We start from the raw sequence: 26,566 nt of genomic DNA, 5'->3' as shown, positions 1-26,566 counted from the left end.
ACACAGCGGTGTGCTCTCCCTCCTCCTTTAGGTTCCAAATATTGCTTATCTATGCATCTTTCCACCCTACTCTCATCCTCGCCAATTTGAAATGAAAAGTAAATATTCTTCGAAAATAAAAAGTAGAAATGGGCTCTGATATGCACTAATAACTATGCAGCTTAGAATTTTTAACATAATTTTGCAAATAATGGTTTATTAAACTCATTTCTCATGAATTTTGAGGATTTAATTATAGTTTAGGAGCTTTATTTTTGTTTGGTTTTGTTTGTAAATATTCATGCAGAGATTCTAAGGACCATCATGAGATGAAGGAATATTAGACCTTTCCCCTTGTTCTTACAGAGCCTTACATTGAAGTGATGGTATGTATCACTTAACAAGGGGGATACATTCTGAAAATGCATCATTAGGGTATTTTGTCATGCAAACATTATAAAGTGTACTTAAACAAACCTAGATGGTGTAGCCTACTACACATTAGGCTATATGTTATAGCCTATTGGTCTTAGGCTACAAACCTGTACAACATGCTACTGTATTGAATACTGTAGGCAATTACAGCACAATGTTAAGTATTTGTGTATCTAAACATATGTGAACACAGAAAAGGCAACGTGCTGCACTATGACCTTACAATGGCTAAGATGTCACTAGGCAATAGGAATTTCTCAGCTCCACTATAATCTTATAGGACCATAGTATGTGTGGTTTGTTGTTGACTGAAATGTTATGCAGCCCATGTCTATATTCTGTTTACCTTTGGGACAATTAACAGACTAAAAGCCCAAGACCCCTGGGTAGAAGACCCTTTAGAACCAGGAGCTCTTTTCCATAGATCCTGATATGGTTACTCTTCTATTTTTTAAGTGTCTAAGATGATCAGAATCTTTGTTTTCGTTTTGTTTTTATTTATTTAGTTTTTTTTCTTTCATTTTCTTCTACCACCATGCAATAAGAATTTTATATTTATGACGTATCCTGAGCCAAGAAGACTCAACTATAGTATACTACACTACAGTTCACCCTCTCATCAACTCTAAGACATCAATTCTGTGGTATCTCTCTTTAGAATGCCATGTCATTTTACATTGTTGTGCTGTGTGCTGCTGGGTGTCTTCTAGTTGGCTTATCACTATTTCTTTTTATAATCTCCAATTCCACGTTTCCTTTTTGCAAGATCTTAAAATTATTTAAGTTATTAAGGATTAAACTATATGTGCTATAGTTTTCTCATTTGTCAAATGGATAGAAATTATTTACCTAATAAGTTTGTAGCAAGTACTACAATGAGATGTTTTTGAAGCACTCAGTAAGATGTTTGTCATGCTAGTCCTCTTCATTTTTCTTCCCTGACTTGTCTTCAGTTTCCATTTTTTTTCTTTCCTTTCCCTTTCTGTAGCTACTAATATCAAACTTAAATAATTTCCCTCGAGTTTCGAAATGGCACACTGTAAAAATTAATTGTGAGGTGATATTTATATATTATTATGTCTATAGATACTGAAGTGCAACAAGATTTAGGTGCCGTATCTTAAAGAGGCAATGGAATATAGGTATACATCTATGAAAAAGATCTCTTCTTTTCTAAAATTACATGTGACTCCTAACTTTCTAAAAAAAATCAAGCATTTGTACTATCAAAGTGGAGGAAAGACAGAATATCGAGACGAGTTCAGCTTCTCAGTTTAGGTAGAATTTAAATATTTTATAGTAAAAGTAGACAATGTTTGACTCTTATAAATTATAAGCTTGAATTAAAAAATATAGTGTTAACCTTTGCTTCTTAGGGCTTTGTAATGAGGCTGTGTTCTTGCGGGTACAACATTCCAGAAGATGTATTCCTTTGATCACAAAGTACATTTAGATAAAGATAAATAACATTTGAATACAGCATTATGTGTTCTGGGAAAATTCCTTAGATAAAATATTTTTCTTTTCTCCCTTTATCCCTTTCAGTTTTTTTCTTTTCTGGCTCCACCTAACTTTCTTTTCTCTTTACCTATCTTACTTGGCAGCATGGTAAAAAGCCAAAGTAAGAAAAAATAAACAAAAACACAAGATGTGGGCTCTAGTCCCAGACCTAAAAATTTCTAGTTGTGTCAGGTTAAGCAAGTTACTTAACTATTTAACTTTTCAAGTTCTATATTTTTAAATGTATACTATGACTATATTTTCTAACTTCAGAGCTCTTGGAATACCAAGTAAGTATATGCATATAGATAGATTTTTTTACTCTGTCAAAGTTTGCTCAAATGTAAAGTATTATTATTTAATCAACGCATCATATGAAACAAATATACTTTTTATTATGATTTGGTTTTTGATTCAAATTTTATATTTTGTTCTTTACTTATATATAGGCATACATAAGTTGAAAAGAGAAAAAAAAAAATGCCGTACCTGAGTTAAACTTTTCTGTCATTTGATGTGTATATGCTATAACCTATGCCAGGCCCTAAGTTGAGGGGAAAAAAATTTTATAATCCTGTCCCTGGTAAACTTAAGAGTAGTTTTAACTAATTGCAACAGCTCATGCAGGGAACTCCTTGTAGTGGGATAAGGTCACCAAAGAAATTAGACAACTGTGACCCATTCTTTTTGGACAGAATTTAGACTTAGTTTAAGGGTTCATAAAGCACTTCAGTCCATCCACATATCTCATGTACTATCTTGAAAACATGCAATTTGGAAAAAATACCCTGTGTTTCACTGTACAAACATAAGTTTTTAATTGTGGTGTTTGTTCCTTAGGAAATAAGATGAATAACTCTACCATCTGTATAGGCCTGTGAAAATATCACCTGATAGAGTGAATAATTCTATTAATGAGAGAGAAACTTCCTGGGAAGAATACTACTCTCTGAGCCTGAATATAAACATTAGAATTCATTTTTAGTTTCTAGCTCCTTCCGAGTTAGTGAATTATCCCAAACTACCGATTCCTTCCCTTCACATCCTCTCTGGAGAAACAGTAAGATTCTAGGCACTAGTAATAACAAAATAAAATGAAAAACAATAAGAAGTGTAAGAAAGTGTAAGAACCCCAGATGGACTGAATTCGGGCTTGACCTGGCGTGTGTGGGTGGGGAATTGGGGTGCTGACAGCCGAGGCAGCAGAGAGACAACAGATTGGAGGATTTTAAGAGTGACCTAAACTTTCAAATCAAGAAAACAAACCAAAAAAGTACAGGAGAGCAAACCCTGATTAACAAGAAATAAAAAAAATAACAATAATAGAGATAGGAAAAAAGTGAAATAGACAAAAGAGAGGACTAACAAAAGCAAAATCTCATTCTTTGAAAATATTTTTTTTTTTTTTTTTTTTTTTGAGACAGAGTCTCGCTTTGTTGCCCAGGCTAGAGTGAGTGCCGTGGTGTCAGACTAGCTCACAGCAACCTCAAACTCCTGGGCTTAAGCGATCCTACTGCCTCAGCCTCCTGAATAGCTGGGACTACAGGCATGCGCCACCATGCCCGGCTAATTTTTCCTATATATATTTTTAGTTGGCCAGATAATTTCTTTCTATTTTTAGTAGAGACGGGGTCTCGCTCTTGCTCAGGCTGGTCTCGAACTCCTGACCTCGAGCGATCCACCCGCTTCAGCCTCCCAGAGTGCTAGGATTACAGGCGTGAGCCACCGTGCCCTGCCTCATTCTTTGAAAATATTAATGAGTTGAATTGACATCTGGCTAGAACAATTAAGGAAAAACAAGAAAAGAAAGAGGAAATGCCAATATGCAAACTACAGGATGAAAAGAGGAGGGAGTCTAAATCCAACATATATTAAAAAGGTAATCGTAAAATATTACAAACAGCTATACCAAGATACATTTGGAAACCTAGGAAAAATGGGTATATTCCTAGAAAAATATATCTATAATTTCACAAGAAGCATTCAAGAACTGGGTTATACAAATATGTACTAAACAAGTTACAACCTCAGTCAAAGCCCTCTTCTCACTATTTCCCCCCAAACCCAGATCCAGGTGGTTTTACAGATGAGTTCTTCCAAATTTAAAGAAATTGTTAATTTTTCTCTTATAAAATTGTCCTAAAAAATGGAAAAAGATTCTGTACTGTGAGGTTTTTCTAAGAGACTGGTGTAATCTTGACTCCAAAGCCAGATCAGGGCAATATGAGAAAATGAAAATATAATTTATTTTTTTAATCAATCCTTAATAAAATGATATCCAGTCTAATCTAAAGTGTGTTAAAAATAATATATCATGATCAAATAAGGTTTATTCCAGAAATTTAAGGATGGTTTAACATCAGAAAATCTATCAGTATATGTAATTCTCCATAGAAATAATATATTACCCCAGTTCATATAGAAAAAGCAGTTGATAAAGTTTAACACTTAATTGTGATAAAAAACTTTTGTCAAACTAAGAATATAAGAAAAGTTTCTGAGCTTGGTAAAGGTTAAATATACAGTAACTATGTAATTTATCTTCCAAAATCTGACACTTCAGTGTAGGATTATTATCTAGATAAATGCCAGATATAAAAGAATAAAATGGAATTGTGCTGGGCAAATTGGCAAGCATGGTCAGTCTGCTGATACACACCAGAGAGGCAGAGAGAGAGAAAGAGATCTTTGTGGTTGAGAACAAGAAGGGAAACACTGGAGATTACAGCCAATGCAATAAAAAAGGGAAAACAAATGAGGATTGTGTAGATCATAAGCCATAATATATAGTTCATTATTCATAATTGATATACCTAGAAAAAAGAAAATCCATATACAAAATATTAGAGAACATAAGAGATTTAGGTAGTTCTAAGACTATCCTATAAAAATCCGTAGTAGTTCTTTACACAAGCAATAGTCAAGTAGAAAATAAAAAGATAACCAGGTGTTGTGGTGAGTGCCTGTAGTCCCAGCTTCTTGGAAGGCTGACGTGGGCGTATCGCTTGAGGCCAGGAGTTCAAGGCTGCAGTGAGCTATGATCATGCCGGTGCACTCCAGCCTGGGCAACAGAGTGAAACCGTGACTCAAAAAAAAAAAAAGAAAGAAAGAAAGAAGAAAGAAAAGAAAGAAAAGAAAAGAAAAGAAAAACATGATACCATTCATAATAGCAACAAATCCCATAAAATGTATAGAAATATCTTAGGAATACATACCCATAATTTCCTGAAATAAAAAAAAAAGTCACTTAATGTAAGCCAAAAGTGTAACACTAAAGCTCAAAAAAGTAAAATATCTTTTACAGGAAGGCAAATAAATAAATATGCATGTGTATACTGAAAAAAAATCTTGGCCGGGCGCGGTGGCTCACGCCTGTAATCCTAGCACTCTGAGAGGCCGAGGTGGGTGGATCGCTCAAGGTCAGGAGTTCGAGACCAGCTTGAGCAAGAGCAAGACCCCGTCTCTACTAAAAATAGAAAGAAATTATCTGGCCAACTAAAATGTATATATAGAAAAAATTAGCCGGACATGGTGGCGCATGCCTGTAGTCCCAGCTTCTTGGGAGGCTGAGGCGGTAGGATTGCTTAAGCCCAGGAGTTTGAGGTTGCTGTGAGCTAGGCTGATGCCACGGCACTCACTCTAGCCCGGGCAACAAAGCGAGACGCTGTCTCAAAAAAAACAAACAAACAAAAAATCTTTATGGAGAAAATTTTAATGCCCAAATTGAGGATATAGGAGATGAACTGAAATCTTGAAAATATATTTTATGATCTTGAATTAAGTGATGCTACGAGATCAATTCTCAAATTTATATGCACTTTATCAAATATTAATAATACAAGGCTATAAAAATAAAACCATGTGGTATTGTCAGAACATGTAGACTAATGGAACTGAACAGAGAGTTAAAAGAAAGACCCATGTATATATGACCTAACCTAATATTTGGTAAAGATGATAGCACAAATCACTGTGGATGGTTTAGAAGATGGTATTGAGAAAAGTGGATGACTATTAGCAGAAAAATAAATCTAGATTCCTAATTACCACCAAATAACCATGATTTCTAGGTGGAATAAAGACAAAAATGTTAAAGTAAAGCTGCGAAATTAAAGAAAAAGATATGAGAATATCTTTGTGATCAATGGCAGGGGGGAGAAAACCCTTCAAATTTATAAACTATAAGGCAAAATAATCAATACATTAGATTACAACAAAATTAAGAACTTCTCTTACAAGATAGATATGAAAGGTAAAGTTAAAAGACAGATGACAAAATGAGAGATGATATTTATAAGTGTTTAAATTTCTGCAAATCCACAGTTACAGTAAATAAGTGCCAATGGAAAAACAGTTAAAAAAAAGAGAGAAAATTTTCAGATGGGGGGTTCAGAAAACCCCCAAATTTAAAAAATGACATGAAAATATGCTCCATCTCATTAGAAATTAGAAAAACCATATAAGATATCATTTTATTACGTATTATTAGTCTGGCAAAAATTAGAAAGAGGCCAGGCACAGTGGCTCACACCTGTAATCCCAGCACTTTGGGAGGCCAAAGCAGGAGAATCACTTGAGCCTAGGAGTTCGAGACCAGCCTGGGCAACATAGCAAGACCACACGTATCTACAGAAAAAAATAGAAAAAATAAGCCGGGCATGCTGGCTCATGCCTGTAGTCCCAGCAATTCAGGAGGCTGAGGCAGGAGGGTCACATGGGTCTAGGAGTTGGAGATTGAAGTGAGCTATAAATGACTCCACTGCACTCACCAGGTGAAAGAGTGAGACTCTGTCTCAAAAAAAAAAAAAAAATGAGATGTAGAAATCCTTATGTTCTGCTGGTGGGAATGCACTCCTGGAGTGCCGTTAGGTACATGCCTACCTAATGATCCCACAATTCCATTCCTGAGTGTCTATTCTAATAATTCTCATGCATGTACTAAGGAGACATGCATGAGGATATTTGTTGCAGCGCTACTTGTAGTGGTGAAAAGTTGAAGGCAATCTGAGTATCTCTCACAGGTAGAGAGAATTGTAAGATAGTGGTTGAATACATATGGAATAATGTTTAGCAGTTAGACACAACAAATTATGTATAGCAGTATGGATGGATCATAAAAATACAGTGCTGAGTTTAAAAACGTTAGAGAATATAATATATAATATGAAACTATTTACAGAAATGAAAAAATTCACGGACACAAAATTGCAAATATGTAGTTTATAAGAACACATACTAATTTTAAAAATACACATGAAACCATTAGAATCATTGCCTACAGAGTAAATGGAAATGGAAATAGAAAGAAATATATATTATATGTATATATTTTAAAGCAAGTGATAGGCTTTTCAAAGACCAATAATAATAATGCACTGTTAAAGGGGAAACATGAAATCTCAGTCTTCTGCTTGTGAAGTCAAATAAGCCAACATTCAGACTTTTTTTGTGTGTGATGACCTCTTCTGCAACTTAAAGACAGAGGGTTATAAAGTAGTTTCTTGGAGAAAAGAAAAATTCACCTGACTCTGGCTCCACTATAATCTTGTGTTTAAGTGTCAACAATGGCTGTTTGAGCTATTAATATTTTTTTAGAATTGACAAACCAAAATAATTAGGACAGTGGTACCTATAGCAAGTGGCAAAAGAAAATGAAATAGTTAAATCCCTAATAAAATTAATGGGGGAAAAAAGTAAATAAAAGGTAGCAATTGTGAGAATCTAGAACCAAGATCTTTTCGTAGGATGTTCTGTCATGACCACAGGAACCTCTCCTGAAAATGCCTGTTTCTTAGCCTTTTCTCCCTGATGGCCCTAATTGCTGTTTCTAATCCTTTTTCTTGTGGGAGCTTCTGCCTCAGACTACAAAACTGGGGCAATCTCCCTCCAATTCTCACCTTCCTGCTCACTCTCCTTAATTTTCCCCATTCCTGTTGGGCAGTAAGAAAATGAAGTGGGGAGGTGATGGTTCTATATTGCTTTGCTTTTGAGTAGCCGTGAAACTGGCTCCCCATACTGTAATTCTAAATGTACTTTTTCATAGAAATGCCATCACACATATTAGTATAAACTTATATACGGTGCACTTTGGGTTAAGCCTACTTTGTAGTCTGGCCCAGGGTCCTGCTCACCATATGAAACTTTTTACCTGGGCCTCCAGCCTCAGGGCTTTCAAATTTTGCCTGTTCACTGTCAAATTTGTCCAGAGATACAAAATGAGGCTGTCTGAAAAGCAATGATACTAATGAAATCTTCACAATAGAATAAGCTAAGTCTGAGGGTGGGTGATTCAAGAGGAGGGACAAATGTATAAAGGTAAGACTACTCGAGACCTAGAACTAGTTCAGTTTACTGGGGCCAAGTTTGGCTGCCTTCCCCTCCCTTTCTCTTGCACTCTCTTGCCCTTCCACCTTCCACCATGGGTTGATGCAGCAAGAAGGCTCTCACCAGATGCCAGCACCTTGATGTTGGACTTCCCATCCTCCAGAACTAGAAGAAGTAAATTTCTTTACCTGGTCTCTAATATTCTATTATAGCAACACAGAGCAGACTAAGACATAAGATTGGTACCAGAAATGGGGTTGTTGCTATAACAAACACCTGAAAATGTGGAAGTGGCTTTAGAACCAGGTAATGGGTGGAGGCTGGAAGAATTTGGAGGAGCAGTCTAGAAAAAGCCTAGATTGCTATAAATGGAAAATTGAGAGTGATTCTGGTGAGGAGTCAGAAGAGAAGAAATGGAGGGGAAGTCTGGCATTTTGTAGAGATTACTTAAGTGTCATGATAAGAATGTTGTTAAAAATATCGATGGTAAAGGCCATTCTGATGAGGTCCCAGATGGAAATGAGAAACAAAGCATTGGAAACTAGAGTAAGGGCCATCTTTGTTACAAGGTGGCAAAGAATTGGGCTGAATTATGTCCATGCCTGAGGCTTTATGGATGCAGAATTTAAGAGTGCTGAACAAAGATATCTGAGAAATTTCTAAACAAAATATTGAAAGAGTTGCATGGTTACTTTTAATGGTATATAGTAAAGTGCAAGAGGAGAGAAATGCTTAAAGATGGAATTTATAATTAAAAGGGAAGCACGGTGAAAAGATTTGGAAAACTTAAAGCCTATCCATTTAAAGGGTGAAGAGGTGTCTTTAGGAGAACAAACCAAGGAGAACAGGGCTAAGTAAATATTTGCAAAAGAGGTTATCATGGATAGAAGAGAACCACGGGATGTTCATCAAGACAATGAGAGAAAGACTCCAAAGGCATTTCAGAAATCTTCAAGGTTTCCCCTCTCATCACTGGCCCAGAGCAGGACCTTGATGCCAGGTTTTCATAGAGGTGCCTGCAGGACCTCAGCATTCACTGCCTCGGCACTCTGCTCCTTGAATTCCAGTGCAGTGCTACTCAACTGTTTCAGCCATGGCTCAGGAGAGCCCAGGTGCATCTCAACCCATCACTTGGGAAGGTACAAGCCATAAACAGTGGTGGTGTCCTTGTGGTGCTAATTGTGCAGGTGCACAGAATGCAAGAGCTGTGGGGCCAGGGCAGCATCCACCTCAATTTCAAAGGATATTATGGACAACCTTGGGGACCCAGGGAAAGACTTGTTGCAGGGGCAGAGCCACTGCAGAGAGCCCTCCCTAGGGCAATGCCCAGTGGAGATGTAGGAGTGGAGCTACCATAAAAAGATTCACAGGCACAGAAAAAAGGCCCTCAACAAATGCTGAGGCACCTTGATATTGGACTTACCAGCCTCCAGAACTGTGAGAAATAAATTTATTTTCTTTACAAATTATCCAGTCTATTGTATTCTGTTATAGCAACACAAAGCAGACTAGGATAGGTGCTCCAGAAATACCACATGATCTGTAAATTATTGTTTCTATTGTTTCTAACCCACCATTTTAGGCTGAATAATGACTCCCCAAAGATATCCATGTCCTAATCCTCAGAACCTGTGAATGTTACCTTATATGGCAAAAAGGACTTTGCAGATGTGATTAAGTTAAGGATCTTTTGGTGGGGACATTGTCCTGGATTATCTGGGAGGGCCCAATATAACCATAAGGTTCGTTGTAAGAGGATTACAGGAGATCAGAGTCAGTAGTAGCATAGGTGACAATGAAGCAAGAATTAGGAGTGATGCAAGGATGAAGCCAGGAGCCGAAAAATGCAGATGGTCTCTAGAAGCTAAAAAAGACCAGGAAATAGATTCTCCCTTGAAGTCTCCAGAAGTAATGAAGCCCTGTGTACACTTTTGTTTTAGACTCCTGACCCCATAACTATAAGACAATAAATTTGTTTTTCTAAAGCTGCTAAATTTTTGGCAATTTGTCACAGTAGCAATAGGAAACTTAAACACATACTGATTTCAAATGAACCTTTGAATCTGTGATAAATTGTATTTTTCCAAGGATAACAAAAAAAGCTAACCAAAATATCACCTTTTTTAGCAAGTTGTTGACTATCTGAACAATGAAGTGATACATATAATACCTTCATCGGCTATCAAGAATTGTATTTTTGGCACTAAATGTCTCCTAATTACTTTAAAGTTCCTAGTACTTCGTCTCTATTATTTCAGCTGTTATTTCTTAGTTTGCTAGGAATATCTGCCAGGTTACAATATCTGATTTCACAGGATTGTTGTGAAGAATGAAAGGAATGAAGTAAACCTGCTTTGTAATATTGAGACATTATACAAATATTTTATTAGTCTCTATGCAACATTAAAAATATTGGAAGTTGCCCACAGCAACTAGAAACACTAGCTCATTCTACCGACATAATTATATATACTTTATAAATCAGGCTCTGGTCTACAGATTTGAGGATAACGTTACATCTCTGCTTGAGATAATTTCTATCATGATTTCAGATCAAGTGAGTGCCTACTCTAAAAAGAGTACATATGTTTTTATTTACAGTTTGTCTTGGCTCTTTTCGAGCTGGAATATTCACTGCTGCACGTCAGTCAACTGATGCTCACCCTGACCTAAGGAGCTGTGTCAATGGTAAGTGCTTCTACCATCAATTTAAAACACAAAAGAAAACAAAAACCTACAAGTAAAGTATACCCATGTTAACATAAACTAGTATTTAAAATCAAAAAATGAGCCCTTGATGGTTTGCCAGCAAAAGTATTTTTAAACTGGAGTTGAAAGAATGTTTTTTAATTGTAAATGCTTCTGTTTTACTCAAAATGAATTTTTCATCTAATATTTAAACTGAACAATGTTCCTTGTTTAGTAAGCTTTAGGTCATTGACTTCAGAATTTTTATTCCTCACAGCTTTATTTTGGCTGTTGTTGCATAATCATGTAGTATAACCAAATGTTATAGTTAATTAATAGGTCAAAGTAGAGCTGTGTTTGTTCTTCTAACTTTTTGACATCAATAATATAAATGTGGGAAATATCATGTGTATCAAATTAGCCTTCTTGGTCTAACGATCACAAAGGGCCTAATGATAATGTTGGGAGATTATTTTTTGCTAATTTATCAATTTCCCAACTGAGAGTAAAAGCAAAATGGTGCAACTGAAAGATATAAATTGTGATGTTTGTTCAATGAATATTTTACGTGCAGCATAGGCATTCTCTAAATATTCATCTGTCTGCATTTTCTGTAATTTAAAGTGGCTGTAAGTTTACAGGTAGAACAGTTTGCCTGAACACATATATTGAATTCATACTTTTTCTTTTTTTAAAAAAAATCTACCGAAAAACAGGAAAATAATAGTTTTGGTAACAATTTCCTAATAGCTTGTTTTCTATCATTTTAACTAATACCTAGTTTATTACCACTTTCCAAAAAATTTAGTGACTTTATGAGAATTTTTTTTTGAAAAATTCTGGAATTAATTAAGTGTTAGCTAGGTTGGTTATTTATTTATCTATCAAACAACAGAAGTTTCCTCTATTTTAAGCAAAGGGATAGAAGTATTTGGAATATTGGAAGTATTATTGGAAGAAAGGGAAGAATTTGTACAATTGACTAGGAAGGCTTGAGAAGCAAGCATGGAAATGTGTATAAACCGAGGGACTATTGCAATGTCTAATGAGGGGAGAGAGATCACAAATAAGTACAGAAATGAGTGGCATGTCATTTAAAATAGTGATAAAGTGTAGTGATGTTTTATGAAGAAAATAAATAGGGTACTATAATTGAGCTTTACTTTGTAATTTTTTTTTTTTTTTTTTTTTTTTGAGACAGAGTCTCGCTTTGTTGCCCGGGCTAGAGTGAGTGCCATGGCGTCAGCCTAGCTCACAGCAACCTCAAACTCCTGGGCTCAAGCAATCCTACTGCCTCAGCCTCCCGAGTAGCTGGGACTACAGGCATGTGCCACCATACCCAGCTAATTTTTTCTATATATATTTTAGTTGGCCAGATAATTTCTTTCTATTTTTAGTAGAGACGGGGTCTCACTCTTGCTCAGGCTGGTCTCAAACTCCTGACCTTGAGTGATCCACCCGCCTCAGCCTCCCAGAGTGCTAGGATTACAGGCGTGAGCCACCGCGCCCAGCCTTACTTTGTAATTTTTAATATTCCTCTTTTTTTCTGGTAACATTCCTTATTCTAAAATCTACTTTATTTTATATTAATATAGTCACTCTGGCTTTATTTTGATTCACGTTTTTATGGTATATTTTTTCTTCCATTACTTATTTATTTATTTATTTTTTTTAAGACAGAGTCTCGCTCTGTTGCCCAGGTAGAATGCAGTGGTGTCATCATAGCTCACTGCAACCTCAAACTCCTGGGCTCAAAGCGATCCTCCCACCTCAGCCTATTGAGTAGTTGGAACTATAGGTGCATGCCACAAAGCCCAGCTAATTTTTTTATTTTTAGTAGAGACAGGATGTTGCTCTTGCTTAGACTGGTGTCGAACTCCTGAGTTCATGCAATCCTCCTGCCTCGGTCTCCCAGAGTCCTAAGATTACAGGCATCAGCCACCATGCCTGGCCCATCCATTAATTTTTAAAATGAGTATGTGTATGTATTTTAAGTGAATTTCTTTTGAGTCTTGCTATTTTATACAGTCTGTCAATTTATGTATTTTAATTGGAATGTTAGCGTATAGACCATTTATATCCAATGTAACCATTGATATGCTTGGGTTTAAATCTCTCAGTGATCCCATCTGCTTTTTGATTCTTCTTCCTGAAATTGTGCCAAATAATTGAGTCTCCTTTGGGGGTTGATTTCATGGTATCTCCACTATTTACTTACTAATTATACCTCATAAACTTCTTTTGCTCTTTTCTTTGGTGTTTACAATGTACATCTGTAACATTTTATAGTCTACATTCAAATAATATTATACTACATATACAGTGTAAGGAACTTAAAAGGATAAAATTTTATTTTCTTTCTATTTTTTGTACTGTTTCTGCCTTAGATTTTAATATCATACATTATCAACTCCACAATACATTAGTTTACAAATAGATTAACAAATGAGAAAATGTTAGTTTATATTTTCTCAAATATTCACCATTGCTGCCACTCTATATTGTTTTGTGTAGATCCAAATTTCCATCTGGCAACATTTTCCTTCTGCATCAAGAACTTGCTTTAATATTTCTTATAGTGCATTGCTGATGAAGATGGATTGTCTCTGTTTTTTTAATTAAAAATATTGCGTATATTGATTGTATTTTTGGAAGATATTTTTATTAGATAAAGACTTACTAAGTGTTCTTTCAGTTGATTAAAGACGTCTCTCCACCGTACACTCACTTGAATAGACTCTGATAAGAAATCTGCTGTCATCCTTAGTTTTTCCCTGTGTATGTACTGTGGTTTTTTGTTTTGTTTTTTTTTTTTTTCTCTATCTGGTTTTAAAGTTTATCTTTGTCACTAGTTTTCTTCAAAATGAAATGATATTTTTACGTTTATTCTGCTTGGGGTTTGCTGAGCTTCCTAGATTTGTGGGTTCATAGTTTTCATTAAACTTTGAAAATTATTTAGTATTATTTCTTCATATTTTTTTCCCACAACTATTTCTTCTCTTCTCCTCGGACTTCAAAAACACATATATTAGGCCATTTGATAGTGTTCAACAAGTCACTGATTCTCTGGCTATTTATTTATTGGTTGTTTTTATCTGTCCTTCATTTCGGATAGTTTTTATGTCTTCGAGTTCATTCTTCTTTTCTTCTGCCATGTATAATTTGCTTTTAATTCCCCCTTTAGTGTGTTTTTTATTTCATATATTTTACTTTTCATCTCAATAAGTCCCATTTAGGTCTCTTATACATTTATTGTTTTTTTTCATTGTATGTTTGTATTTACTACTGGAACGTATGTAGTTCATTTATAATAGTTGTATTGACTTGCTTTTCTGCTTGTTCAATCATTTCTGGATATATTTCCATCATTTGATTTTTCTCTTGGTTATAGGTCATGTTTTCCTGCTTCTTTGCACGCCTACTTAAAGTTTTTACCAGACAGAACAAATACTACTACTCCCAGTATCAGCAGAAAAGAGAATCTGGGACTTCTAATTTGAGTTATGATAAAGTAATGGGGACCAGATTTACTCTTCTGCTTTAAATAAGTAGAACTCTGGTCAAATATATAAAACAACAGTTTTTAGACATTGTATAACAGGCAACACAGTACTGCAATTCTTAAGAGAAGGAAAATAAGCAGTGTATATTGTTGGATTCTAGATTTTGTTGGCTTCTTCCAAATAGTTTTTGATTTTGTTTTGGTACTCAGCTAAGTTAGTTGGAATATGTTAAAAATAAAACCTTGATTTTAAGCTCTGTTAGGGCAGTCTGGAGTAGCCATTGGCTTAACATTAATTTAGCCTCTATTATAAGGCTATGTCCTTGTGAGAATTTTACCTGATCCCCTCCATAGTATGAAATATTTTCAGTCTAGCTAGTCTAAAAGGAATTATCCCTAGCCCTGTGTAAGCTCTGGAAGTTGTCCTGTGCAAATCATTATTCAGCCAAAGACTTTAGGAGATATTTTTGCAGATCTCTAGAGTCTCTCTCTCTCTCCCTCTCTCTCTCTTTCCCTCTCTCTCTCTCTTCCTGCCCCTCTTTCTCTCCCCACACATACACACTGTTTTCTCTCTCTGCTTTTACAGTACTCTGGCCAGCAAAATTCTAGTTTGACCTCCCAAACTCCAGTATTTGTCTTCTCAACCCGGAGAGACCACTAGACACTGTTTGACTTTCTTACAGTGTTGTATAGAAACTGTCTCTAGTCAATAAGGTGCTATTGTAGAGTTCACCTTGTTTATTTCCTTTCCCTTAGGAATCACAGTATTCTACTTCCTGTTCTACAATGTTTTAAAATCATTATTTCACGTATGTTGACTGAAATTCTATTTATTTAAGACAAGAGAATAAATCTAGTCTCTGTTATTCCATCTTAGCCTGAATCGGAAGTCCCAAGTTCTTTTTTCTGTTGATACTAAGAGTAGTATTATTTGTTCTTTCTGTCTCATGGAATTGTTTTAAGGGTCAAATAAGGTAATATATTTGGAAATATATTTAAATTACAGTTATAAAATATGGCATATATGTGCAGTGCAAAAGTAGTTTCCTTTTATAAAATAATTATAAAGATTTGCCTAGTGGACTCACTTTTTTATAAAAACATATTCTTTGAAGGAAAGAGTTATAATTTTTTCATTGCTTATAGGCTTCATAAGCAGGATTTTTATTAAAGGGCACATAATTTTATTTAACCATGGCATGAGGTAAAAATTAAATAGATGTGTATTTCCTTCAGCCATTCCAGACCAGTGTAATCCCCTGCCATGCAATGAAGATGGATATATGAGCTGCAGAGATGGCCAAGCTACATTCACTTGCATTTGTAAATCAGGCTGGCAAGGAGAAAGGTGTGAAATTGGTATGTATAATAACCCACCTGGCTCATCTGGATTGGCCTTTTGAAAAGTTCTCTAAACATTATATTCTTTTTTTTTTTTTTTTTTTTTTTTTTTTTTGAGACAGAGTCTCACTTTGTTGCCCAGGCTAGAGTGAGTGCCGTGGCGTCAGCCTAGCTCACAGCAACCTCAAACTCCTGAGCTCAAGGGATCCTCCTGTCTCAGCCTCCCGAGTAGCTGGGACTACAGGCATGCACCACCATGCCCGGCTAATTTTTTCTATATATATTTTTAGCTGTCCATATAATTTCTTTCTATTTTTAGTAGAGATGGGGTCTCGCTCTTGCTCAGGCTGGTCTCGAACTCCTGAGCTCAAACGATCCTCCCACCTCGGCCTCCCAGAGTGCTAGGATTACAGGCGTGAGCCACCGCGCCCGGCCTAAACGTTATATTCTTTAAAAATAATTTATTTTTCTCTTTTTAGATATAAACGAATGCAAAGATCCCTCAAATGTAAATGGAGGTTGCAGCCAGATTTGTGATAATACACCTGGAAGTTACCACTGTTCCTGTAAAAGCGGTTTTATTATGCTTTCAAATAAAAAAGACTGTAAAGGTAAGAACAAGAAGGTAGAGTAAAAGGATATTTACTGTGTGAGAACAAAATTCAGTCAGAGGACTTTCTCTAGGAAATTCTTGGAAAACTCTGGTTGTAAGTGATTATAGTAAACATAAATTATTATCCACCTTGAAGCCTTGTGAAAGGATGAGAATGCCTTTAGTTTATAGTACTAACAAGAGTGTTTCGTTGCTTTCGTATTGTGTGTAGGTGCACACATATGTGCATGCTTCAGCGAAGAATTTCATTATAACGTGAGGTTTCAGTGCAGGTCTTTGCACGTCGCAGACTGCAAAATCATTGTTTGTCTTTTGTTTTCAGACACTACATTATTTCTTTTCTTCCAGTAAGATAAACAGCTATACAGAGAAATCTACCATAGTCTTTAATAATCTCTTCCATTGTATTTTATTTTTTCCTTTTCAGAAATACCTTTTTGATTTCCACTATAAACCCTTCATCTTGCATCTCATTTCCTGTTGTGGTTTTGGAAAAAATGAAAATATGGTTTTCTTTTTCTTTATGCATTTAAGATCACATCATTGATCATAACTTTTTTTTTGTTTTGTTTTTCTTCAGACTTAAACAATCTCTGTCACTTTAGCTTTTTAACAGATAATTTTACTAGTGTGTTTTTTCTTTGTTTCCCTGTCTCCCACATTTTGACTTTTTTCTCTGTTTTAATATTCTCCTTTCTGTTTGACTGCTTTAATTGCTGTAACTAAATCTTCAAATACTGGTGCTAGGTGTGTGGATAACTAAAAACAAAATTCCCCAGAAACTGGATATGGTTAACATAGAAGTTCCTTCCCCGCCCCCACCGCAGACACACCTTTGTTATTTTGCTAAGAGGAAAAAAATTCGTTAAGTTAAAATGTGAAGTTTTCTTGTTCAACTCTTTATTTATGTCTGCTTTGGTATATCTTCAAACTAGATTCATATTCAAATGGTCTCTTACTGCATTGTAATTTTTGGTATGGTATAGTTTACTGTAATATTATTTAAAATGCAGTTAAATATCTCTAAAGGGAACTGCATTAACTAACAATTTCTACTAAATGATTATTCAATTTGTGACCATATATCTTTTTTATCTGTCTATTTGAAGATCTGTTTGAGTTTAGATAATATGGAATAATAACAGTATCATTAGAACACTGGTTACAGAAAACCATCATGATTCTGGATACTGTATGCATTCCATAAACAAATAGTACCCATTCATACTTTGACAATAAAAAGCCTTCTTATAAATAAGAATGTTCCCGATGACTAGAACATATGTTTTTATATTCTTCATTTACGTAATCCTTTATCCATGATACTTAAGTGAAGGAATACAGAATACTTAGAAGAAAATGTATAAAACTATTACAATGGGACCTTTGCCAAAACATGGATATGCTTGGGATCATGTTGCCAGGAATTGTGTAAAAATGAAAGAACAAAACTTTTCACCAGACATTAGATGTCAGTGTAGAGTCATAAAATCAATGTTGTATAATCTAAATGCATATGATCTAAATAAGCAATGTGCCTCGAACCAAATAATTTTAGTCATATGTTTGTAGTTTATTTTAAAAGTTTGGATTTTATAGCTCTTTTAAAAAATTATTTTATTTTGAATGAATTCAAGATTCACATGAAGTTGTAAGAAGTGATACAGGGAGATCTCCTGTACCCTTTACCTAATTTCCCTTAATGGCAACATTTTATAAAATTATAGTACAGTATCACACTTGGGATATTGACAATGACACAGTCAAAATACAGAAAAATTCATACAAGAAAACTTGTTCCATTATTTTTGTGCAGGTTATTTTAAATGGAGTAATATCTGAAATTTTGGCAATTAGTTTATGGGAAAAAGCTGTCAACTTTTTAGAATAGAAAATATATTTTTCATGCTGAATTTGTCTTTCTCCAGAAAGCACAGATGAGAAAAGTTCACTAATAATTACATCTCTACTGAACTATTTCTGTCACTTGTTTTGTTTTCTCACAGGTTTTTATCTAGTAACTAGTTGCAATCAATATGTTGTCTCCTACTTCATTCGGTAATATAATAAATGCATTTGAAATTTCTGGAGTATTAATTTAGCACTAAATTTTATTGGATTAACTGCAGTTTTATAAGTACTTTGAGACATTACTCAAGCCCATTTTTAATTTTAATCACTATTGAATACTTTAGGCATAATAGTAGTATACAAATTAGGTATTTGTCCATTTCCAAAGGAATAAGGTAAGACAGATGAGCCATCTCATTTTTTTATATTTGTATATTTGTGATAATATGGAGTGAATCTACTTTCAAGACCATATTTCAGACACATGTATTTAGGAATACATTTGAAGAATATTAAGACTATGGTTGAATCTCTTCTTCCATTTATTTTCATACCATAACCTGGCAGATAAGAAAATAACTAAAGCCCGCTCCTTCTTTTACATACTATAAAAGAATATGGCAAACATCAATCAAATTGCTTGTGCATTTGTATAAAGAAATCATTTAGTGAATTAGAATATGATGATAGATTTAATATTTTATTGTTCTAAGACCAATCTTTTGTCTCACTACATATATTAAACTCGATCTAGGAAACACAAATCAAGGGTTCTTTGCTAGTGTCTTTTGGTGTGGGAAAAATGTTTTCTTTTCAATATATTGGTTTCATTTATAGATATGGATGAATGCTCTATGAAACCAAGCATTTGTGGCACAGCTGTGTGCAAGAACATCCCAGGAGACTTTGAATGTGAATGCCCTGAAGGCTACAGATACAATCCCAAATCAAAGTCTTGTGAAGGTAGAATGGTGGTGGTATCACTGCTGATGGTGGGGAGGGTGGGTTTAAACCCTGAGTTGATAATTGAAAGGCTTGGTTTGTTTGACATCCACAATCAGATTTCTAGCTTGGTCAATTGGGTAATCATTGGATTCCTTCCAGAGTAAAAGTATGTAAGACACAGGGTCTTTAGGTTTAATGTTATGCAAGCCAATTGGCCCGTTAAGCTATGTATGAATTGGAGACCTCCATGTGTGATAAAAGCAAGACAAACATATTTTCACATCGTTTAAATCATACTCAAAGATGAAGAGAATTTCGTTTTGGAAGGAAAAACATACATACACAAAAGAAGGATGCAAGCTTAAAAATTATGTGAGTGAAACGATGAACCTGGTTAAAAATATTAAGTTTTATTCCAAGCTTTTCAATGATTTTCTGTGCATATGTAAGTAAGCAGTTTATTCTAACATGAGAAATGACACAGTTCTGTTATCATAACCGAGTGATACGGGAACTCTAGAGATTTGAGCAATACCATCAGGACTATCAGCGCCAATGCACTTGGGACAGCCCCTTGGAGGCACTGCCACTTCATTTGGCTGCAGTGGTGCTGCCGGGTTTGCCTCAGGCAGCTTAAACATAGTAGAGGGAGTTTTGTTTTTGTTTGTTTTTTAAATCATGATATATGCAAATCATCTCTCACCATCCTTTAAATTTTTTAAAATTTCAAAATGAATTTAATACCATGACTAAAACTAATCAAATCAATAACACTTTTTCTTTTGTGGAAAAATATATATCATATAAAATGTACCCTTTTAACCATTTTTAAATGTATAATTCAGTGGCATTAATTACATTCACACTGTTGTGCAGCATCACCACTGTCTATTTCCAAAATTTTTTTATCACCCCAACCAGAAACTCTGTTTATTAAGAATTTATTAAGCAGTAAGTTCCCTTTTCTTAGTTACCTGGTAACTTTTAATCTACTTTTCTGTCTCTATGAACAGATCCCCAAAATTGCCTAAATCAATAATAATATTAGAAAAGGTTTCTTTCAACTGCATATGCTCCTTTTGAGAATTTGATATCTTACCTCCTTGCGTACTCACCAAAAGTATCCCCCCAAAAAAACACACACTCACACACACCCCATTTCTGTTCTCCCACCACTCCAGATAGAAATTTCTGAGGTGAACCTTAGACGTTTGCAGATTTATCGGTAGCCAGTTCATCACCTATATTGTAGTTTTATTCAATGAATGACAGATTTTTAAAAAAGATTTATATATGACTATAGATATATCCAACTTTAATCATATATCATGCAATTTTAATGCTATTGAAAGATCACTAATTTTTGGGATCTGTTTTAAAGCATTTTATGAGAACATATTCATAATGCATTTGAGGATTTTCAAAGACACAGGGTACATCCAATGAAAATGTCAAGGATCTTATATAGCTCAGAAGTAGATTTTAACTTAAGCATATTATTACAAATTTTCAAGAATGATATTCTCAAAATACGGAGTAAGGACAGGGACCATATAGAAGGTTTTTTATTTAATTGGGGAAGATAATATCACGGTGAGGTTTTCATTAAAAAAGGTAAGTTAAGAAATACAGATATGTCCCTAAACTTATTGCTATCATTATTATTGTACAATGAGAAGTCAAATGTTCGTGATATTGTCACTTAATCCGCAATTGCATTAGCTTTCAGTTAAAGAGGATCTTTTCTTCCTTTTCCTTCTCTACCATTTCTTTACTTTTCTTCCCTATCATCTCCTTCTTTTCCTTTCCCCATCCCATGTCTTCTCTTTTCTTCAAAGCAATGAATTGGGAGGTAATCTCAAGAGAATTCATATAACAAGATATGACAGTTGAGACTTAATCTTTTTTTCTTCAAATTCAAAATCAAAAAATTAGTACAATTGTTATACTTTTGTCATTACTTGCTGAAAGTTACAAATTAAATTTGTTGTTTCAAGTGTGTAAGTGAATAAAAATTACATTTGTAACTCATTCAAATTTCCATGTCAAGTGTTTAAATGTGATTTGATATCATAGGAATTTCTTTCCCTAAGGATCTATTATCATTGATTATCACATACTAAAATCAGAATATTCCTCTGCCTATGAGATTGAACATTTAGGAGATATTAAGGTTTATGTTCTGTTTTACCCCAGATGTGGATGAATGCTCAGAGAACATGTGTGCCCAACTTTGTGTCAATTACCCTGGAGGTTACTCTTGTTATTGTGATGGGAAGAAAGGATTCAAACTTGCTCATGATGAGAAGAGTTGTGAGGTAAACATTTTACAATGCTAAACTTCTCATCTCTTTGTTAAAATGAGAGATCCAGGTATTTATTTTCACAAAGCTGAGGTAAGTCAGAAAAATGCAGTTGTTCTACATTAATTGCTGTCGTTCTAAGCAGGCTATGAGTCATGATCTATTTACTAATTATGCTCATTTAAGTCATAAACATTAGGAATAATTAGTGGCTGGTTAAAAAAAAAGGCTGCAGAGTCACAATTCAGGTATGTTTACTTAAGAAAGCAAGAAAAGCTAAGGTTAATACTCTATTTGTGAAAAAAAAAATAATCTTCCATGGAAATTTTAATGAAAACATTTTCCGGTATCTACTTTTCTGTATCCCACTCTGTTAAGTTTGATTACACCTGAGGCATGTTAGTACTTGTAAGAGTACTCATAAACTTTCAGGTGGAAACAGCTTTGTCAGAATAGTGTTTAGTGAAGTTAAGTATATCAAAATTCAGAGAGGTCAGTTTTGTTAATCCCTGTCTCTCAAACTTGCTTTTAGTTACTCAGATTGAATGCATAATTGACCCAGGAATTGAATATCGGGGATAGGTTTTAGATTTTCCTTCATTAAAATAAACAGGTCAACATCTTAAGCTCTTTTTTTGTTTTCTAAATTAGGATCACATATTAGTAATCCTTCTAATTGTTTCATCTTTTTTTTAACAAGTGAAGTTGAAATTACATATGAGTATGAAGCAAACTGTAAACAAAAATCCCTAAATAATGATTTAACTATGTGTATACACATACCTCTGTGTTACCAATACAAAGCAGTTTATTCCCAGAAAAGTGTAACTTTCAATATTATGCAACCCACTTGGTACAGAAAGATGAGGTAAGCTAGTTGGCATGTGTAGTAACTTTGATGCTGCTTAACTGGAATTCTATGCTATGTGAACATCTATTTTATAATTTAGGGTTTTATTATTTCAGTATTTATTGTAGGTATAGGCCACCATCTGCCTTGGAATAAATTTATCAAAGTTGTAAGGAGGGATGAAATGTTATTTCTGGGCCTATACTTAATACAGTGCTATATATACAATTCCACTCAAAATACCCTTATATGTGCCCAAGAACTTATCCCTTAAAAGTTTTTCATTTTAATGTTTGTTTTCACTCTTAGAAAAAAAATACCAGATACCGTATGTGATGATTCTAAATTACTTTCTTGTAAATTCCGTGGAGACTGTGATATCTTAACTTATATTTATTTCTTCCATGTTTTCTAGTATGCCCATTCCTATATAGATAGCATATTCTTGCTCAGAAATTCTTAGCTTAGTAAATGAATGAATTAATGACTAAGGTGTTATTTTTCGGGTACATTAATTCTTCTACCTTTTGCTAACTGGAAGTGAAAATAAATACCTGATGGTATTAAAGAGATACATGTTGGTACTTGAAGAAAAAGATTGTGTTTAAGAATGAGGTTTGCCCCCTGATTTAATTCCACAATTTTTATCTTGTTAGAATCACAGCTGGTTTTATTTTTGTTAAAAATATATTGGTATCATAATACACTGACTTATTCATAATTAAGGCATTTTGCATACACAATATCTCAGTGTGGACAAAAAAATTAATTTCAATTTGTGCTACGATGTTTTAAACTTTCAATCTTTTTGACAAAAGAAAATAGCATCATGTATTTAAATGTTTTTTAATAAAACACAATCTTAAAAAAGAAGAAAAAAAAAAAAAGAATGAGGTTTGCAAAAAAATTATTAATCTAAAGACGAAAATTTAAAGCCACACACATTGAACATAACTTTAACACACAGGTATTCTTAGAGGTTATACTGATGTACTATAGAAGGAAGTGGAAGATATTGCTTTATTATTACCAAAGATATTCTTAATTTATTTTAGTATATCACAGAGGGTACATTAGGAACCAGAGAAAGAATACACAGCTTGACACAAACACCAAGCAATAACCTATGCAGTTTGTTTGTTTTGTTTCTTTTTTCCCAGGCTGTTCCAGTGTGCCTTCCCTTGAACCTTAACAAAAATTATGAATTACTTTATTTGGCAGAGCAGTTTGTAGGGGTCGTTTTATATTTAAAATTTCGTCTGCCAGAAATCTCCAGGTGAGGAACTAATACCAATGATAATTTCTAGAGGTTAAACAGGTAGGGGCAGTAGAACAGTAACTAAAAAGGTTTGAAATGTATGAAATTGTATTGTCAATCAGATAATTTAGGTATAGGATTAGTCACATGATTTGGAAAACTCTAAAGTTAATTTCTTCCTTCACACATGTCATTTCCATGCTAGACCCTATTCGGGTCATTCCAGGCTGACCTGTCCCCATGATCATTTTGCCTTATTCCATCATTCTTCGTTTTCTAGCAAATACATATGTACTAAGAATCTGGGAAAGTAGATTCAGTATACTTGTGAAATTTTCATTGTTCTTTATATATATTATGAAAACTAAGTAATGAGAAAATATTCATAGTATTGCTTTTAGAATATCATATTCAAAATTATTAAGGAAAATTTATAAGATTGTTTAAGTGGTATTTTAAAGACATACATTATACAACTTTAGTTGACTATCTTAATACTTTGTTATTCTTGTAGTTGGATTGGCTTTAGGGAGGGAATAGTTGCTTATGTTTTTGAGTCATGATTCTACTTTAACTATTAAACTTTTTCAGAGCCATACATTGTTGGAAGTAGAAGAAAGAAATTGGAATTTTGTTGGAATAATGGAAAGGAAACATCTCAGACTGATTATACAGTCCAGATTTTAAAATATTTTAATTAAATAAGCATGCATGTTTAGAATTTAATGTTAGATATGAGTGATTATTCATTAAATAATTCAACTAAATTCATAAAAATCTTTTTAAGAAACATTGAAAGTTATTCTATGATTCACTTATGTAATTGTGCTCCTTCAACATTCCATTTCCCCTAATACCCAGTTTTTCTCTTTCACATCTTAGAGCATATAGTAGTTTCTAGTAATGTAAATTGTGACACCCTTTCCTTGCTATAGAAATAATAAAAATGAGAGAAGAAAAAAGCTAATTATGGTTTATCTTCAGACATTTTTAGGAGTACAGTCTGCCCTCCACATTCTCAGGTTCCTCATCTGTGGATTGAACCAACCTCAATTGACAGTATTAAAAATAATAATAATGATGATGTAATAATACAAATTTTAAAATACAGTATAACAGCTATTTGTATTGTATTAGTATTACAAGTAATCTAGAGATGAGTTAAAGTATATGGGAAGATGCGAGTAGGTTATATGCAAATACTTTACTATGTCATTTTATATAAGGGACTCAAGCATCTGTGGATTTTTGTATCCATGGGGCTCCTGGAACCAATCCCCTGTGGATACCTAGGGATGAGTGTATTCATTTCTCACTGACATTAGTTTGATCCCTAACACTGTATCAGAATTGGCCAAATAATTATTTTTTACGGAATTTATTTATTTTTTATTTATTTAAACTGTTTATTGAAGTATGATATATACACAGAAATGTACACACATATTAAATATAAAGGTAGATGAATTTTTATAAACTTCCACCTGTCACTAACACAAAAAACAGCAAGCTCTTTTTTTCTTCATCTGTTTCCCATGATCAAATACTTCCCCTGCCCAAATGTTAACAAATTCACTTTTTTCCTCTCTACAATACTTCTAAAAAAGAATGAATTGTTCCCCAATGTAATGAATCAGTATACTGTTGATATATTCCAGAAACAAAATATGCAGAACATGACTCTTTGAAATACCATTTTAGCATGATTTTACAAAGAAAAGGAAATTATCTCCATAATGGGATCAACTTCTGGAAGATCGTGAGCATACACAGATTTGGATTTTGGCAAGATAATACATGCTTCACATCAGCAAAATTCTCAGATAATTATGAAAGAGGATAGAAGTCCTTGTTACAAGCAAAATGGTTCTTTTTTTATATAATCTGAGTTCAGTAAGTTCCTACCAAATTATTAATCATCCAACATACTTTACTCCACATTTTACCTCCTTTGAATATTTCCTTGGAATTCTAAAGATGAAAATGTTATTCTGTCTCCTTTTCTTTGTTCCATTTGAGAGGGAGCTGTGACTCATTGCAAATGGTGCCTCTATTACTATTATATGTTGGGATGAGAGTGTGCCATTCCTTTTTGCCTTATTTAACAATTATCTGAAGTCCTGATTCTTTAACTTAAATTACCTTTTTTAAAACTTAACTCAGGTGACTAATAGTTAAACAAATATTTTTCCTTTCCCCTGTTTGTCTTTTTTCAATCATTTTGATTTGCTAGTCCTTTGGAAACTTTAATGTTGATTCTCATCAAAGTGTTCTAAGAACACTGAATCAACACATGTTATTTTAAATCCAGCCTCCCTAAGATTTTCCTCCCCTGTAATAGCTACATATATGTCTAGAGTCTTAATAGCAACAGTCATTGTCAGATACCCCCAAACACAGGGCTAGACTATATCTTTTAAGCTTTCCTTCTGTGTATTCTACTGCAGCGGTTTATGCAATTAGAATTTTTAGAGAGCTTTTGAAATCAAGCTAATAGATACATTTTAAAGTTTCTGATTTTACCTTCCTTACCACACATGAAGGCTTAATTATGTCTGCAATTGTCCAGATGCTATCTTGTAGATCTCTGTGAGTGATTCTTTCCTGACATGTGTGAAATCATAGGGAAAATATGCCTTTTGATGGATAAACCAATCATGAAATTGTAACATCTTTTACTAATAACTTCTGGATACAACAACAAAAAAAGACCTCACATCTTAATGTCAGGTTATATAGTATAAAAAAGGCTCCAGGAGAGATACAGTATGCCTAATATTTGTACATGTGTATTAATTCCAGCATTTGAAAGATATCTTCAAAACATATGCCAAAAAGATGAAAAATTACCAAAGCATCTGTTCTTGGGGAAAAAGAATCCAAGAATAAGCAAGAAAATATAATAACTTGATTTTAAACACACATGGAACCAGAGATAATACATGAACAGTCTAATTCTGTCCTTCTCGTTTATTAA

General features: G+C 34.0%; 1 protein-coding gene across 2 annotated transcripts in view; it reads left to right on the top strand.

The window, feature by feature from the left end:
- Window positions 1-26,566, top strand: part of PROS1 (protein S) — a 218,026-nt gene that overhangs the window by 173,326 nt on the left and 18,134 nt on the right. For both annotated transcript variants that reach the window (XM_069475050.1, XM_069475051.1), the window contains 6 exons: window positions 10,840-10,926; window positions 15,665-15,787; window positions 16,249-16,380; window positions 19,071-19,196; window positions 21,375-21,496; window positions 23,492-23,607. In XM_069475050.1, the coding sequence (XP_069331151.1) occupies window positions 10,840-10,926; window positions 15,665-15,787; window positions 16,249-16,380; window positions 19,071-19,196; window positions 21,375-21,496; window positions 23,492-23,607 (706 nt within the window). The remainder of the gene's footprint in view (window positions 1-10,839; window positions 10,927-15,664; window positions 15,788-16,248; window positions 16,381-19,070; window positions 19,197-21,374; window positions 21,497-23,491; window positions 23,608-26,566) is intronic.

The sequence above is a fragment of the Eulemur rufifrons genome, chromosome 7 (genome assembly GCF_041146395.1).
Source record: "Eulemur rufifrons isolate Redbay chromosome 7, OSU_ERuf_1, whole genome shotgun sequence".
Classification (NCBI taxonomy): domain Eukaryota; kingdom Metazoa; phylum Chordata; class Mammalia; order Primates; family Lemuridae; genus Eulemur; species Eulemur rufifrons.
Note: the sequence above shows the minus strand (reverse complement) of the source record. Positions and strands in the feature narration are given on the sequence as shown.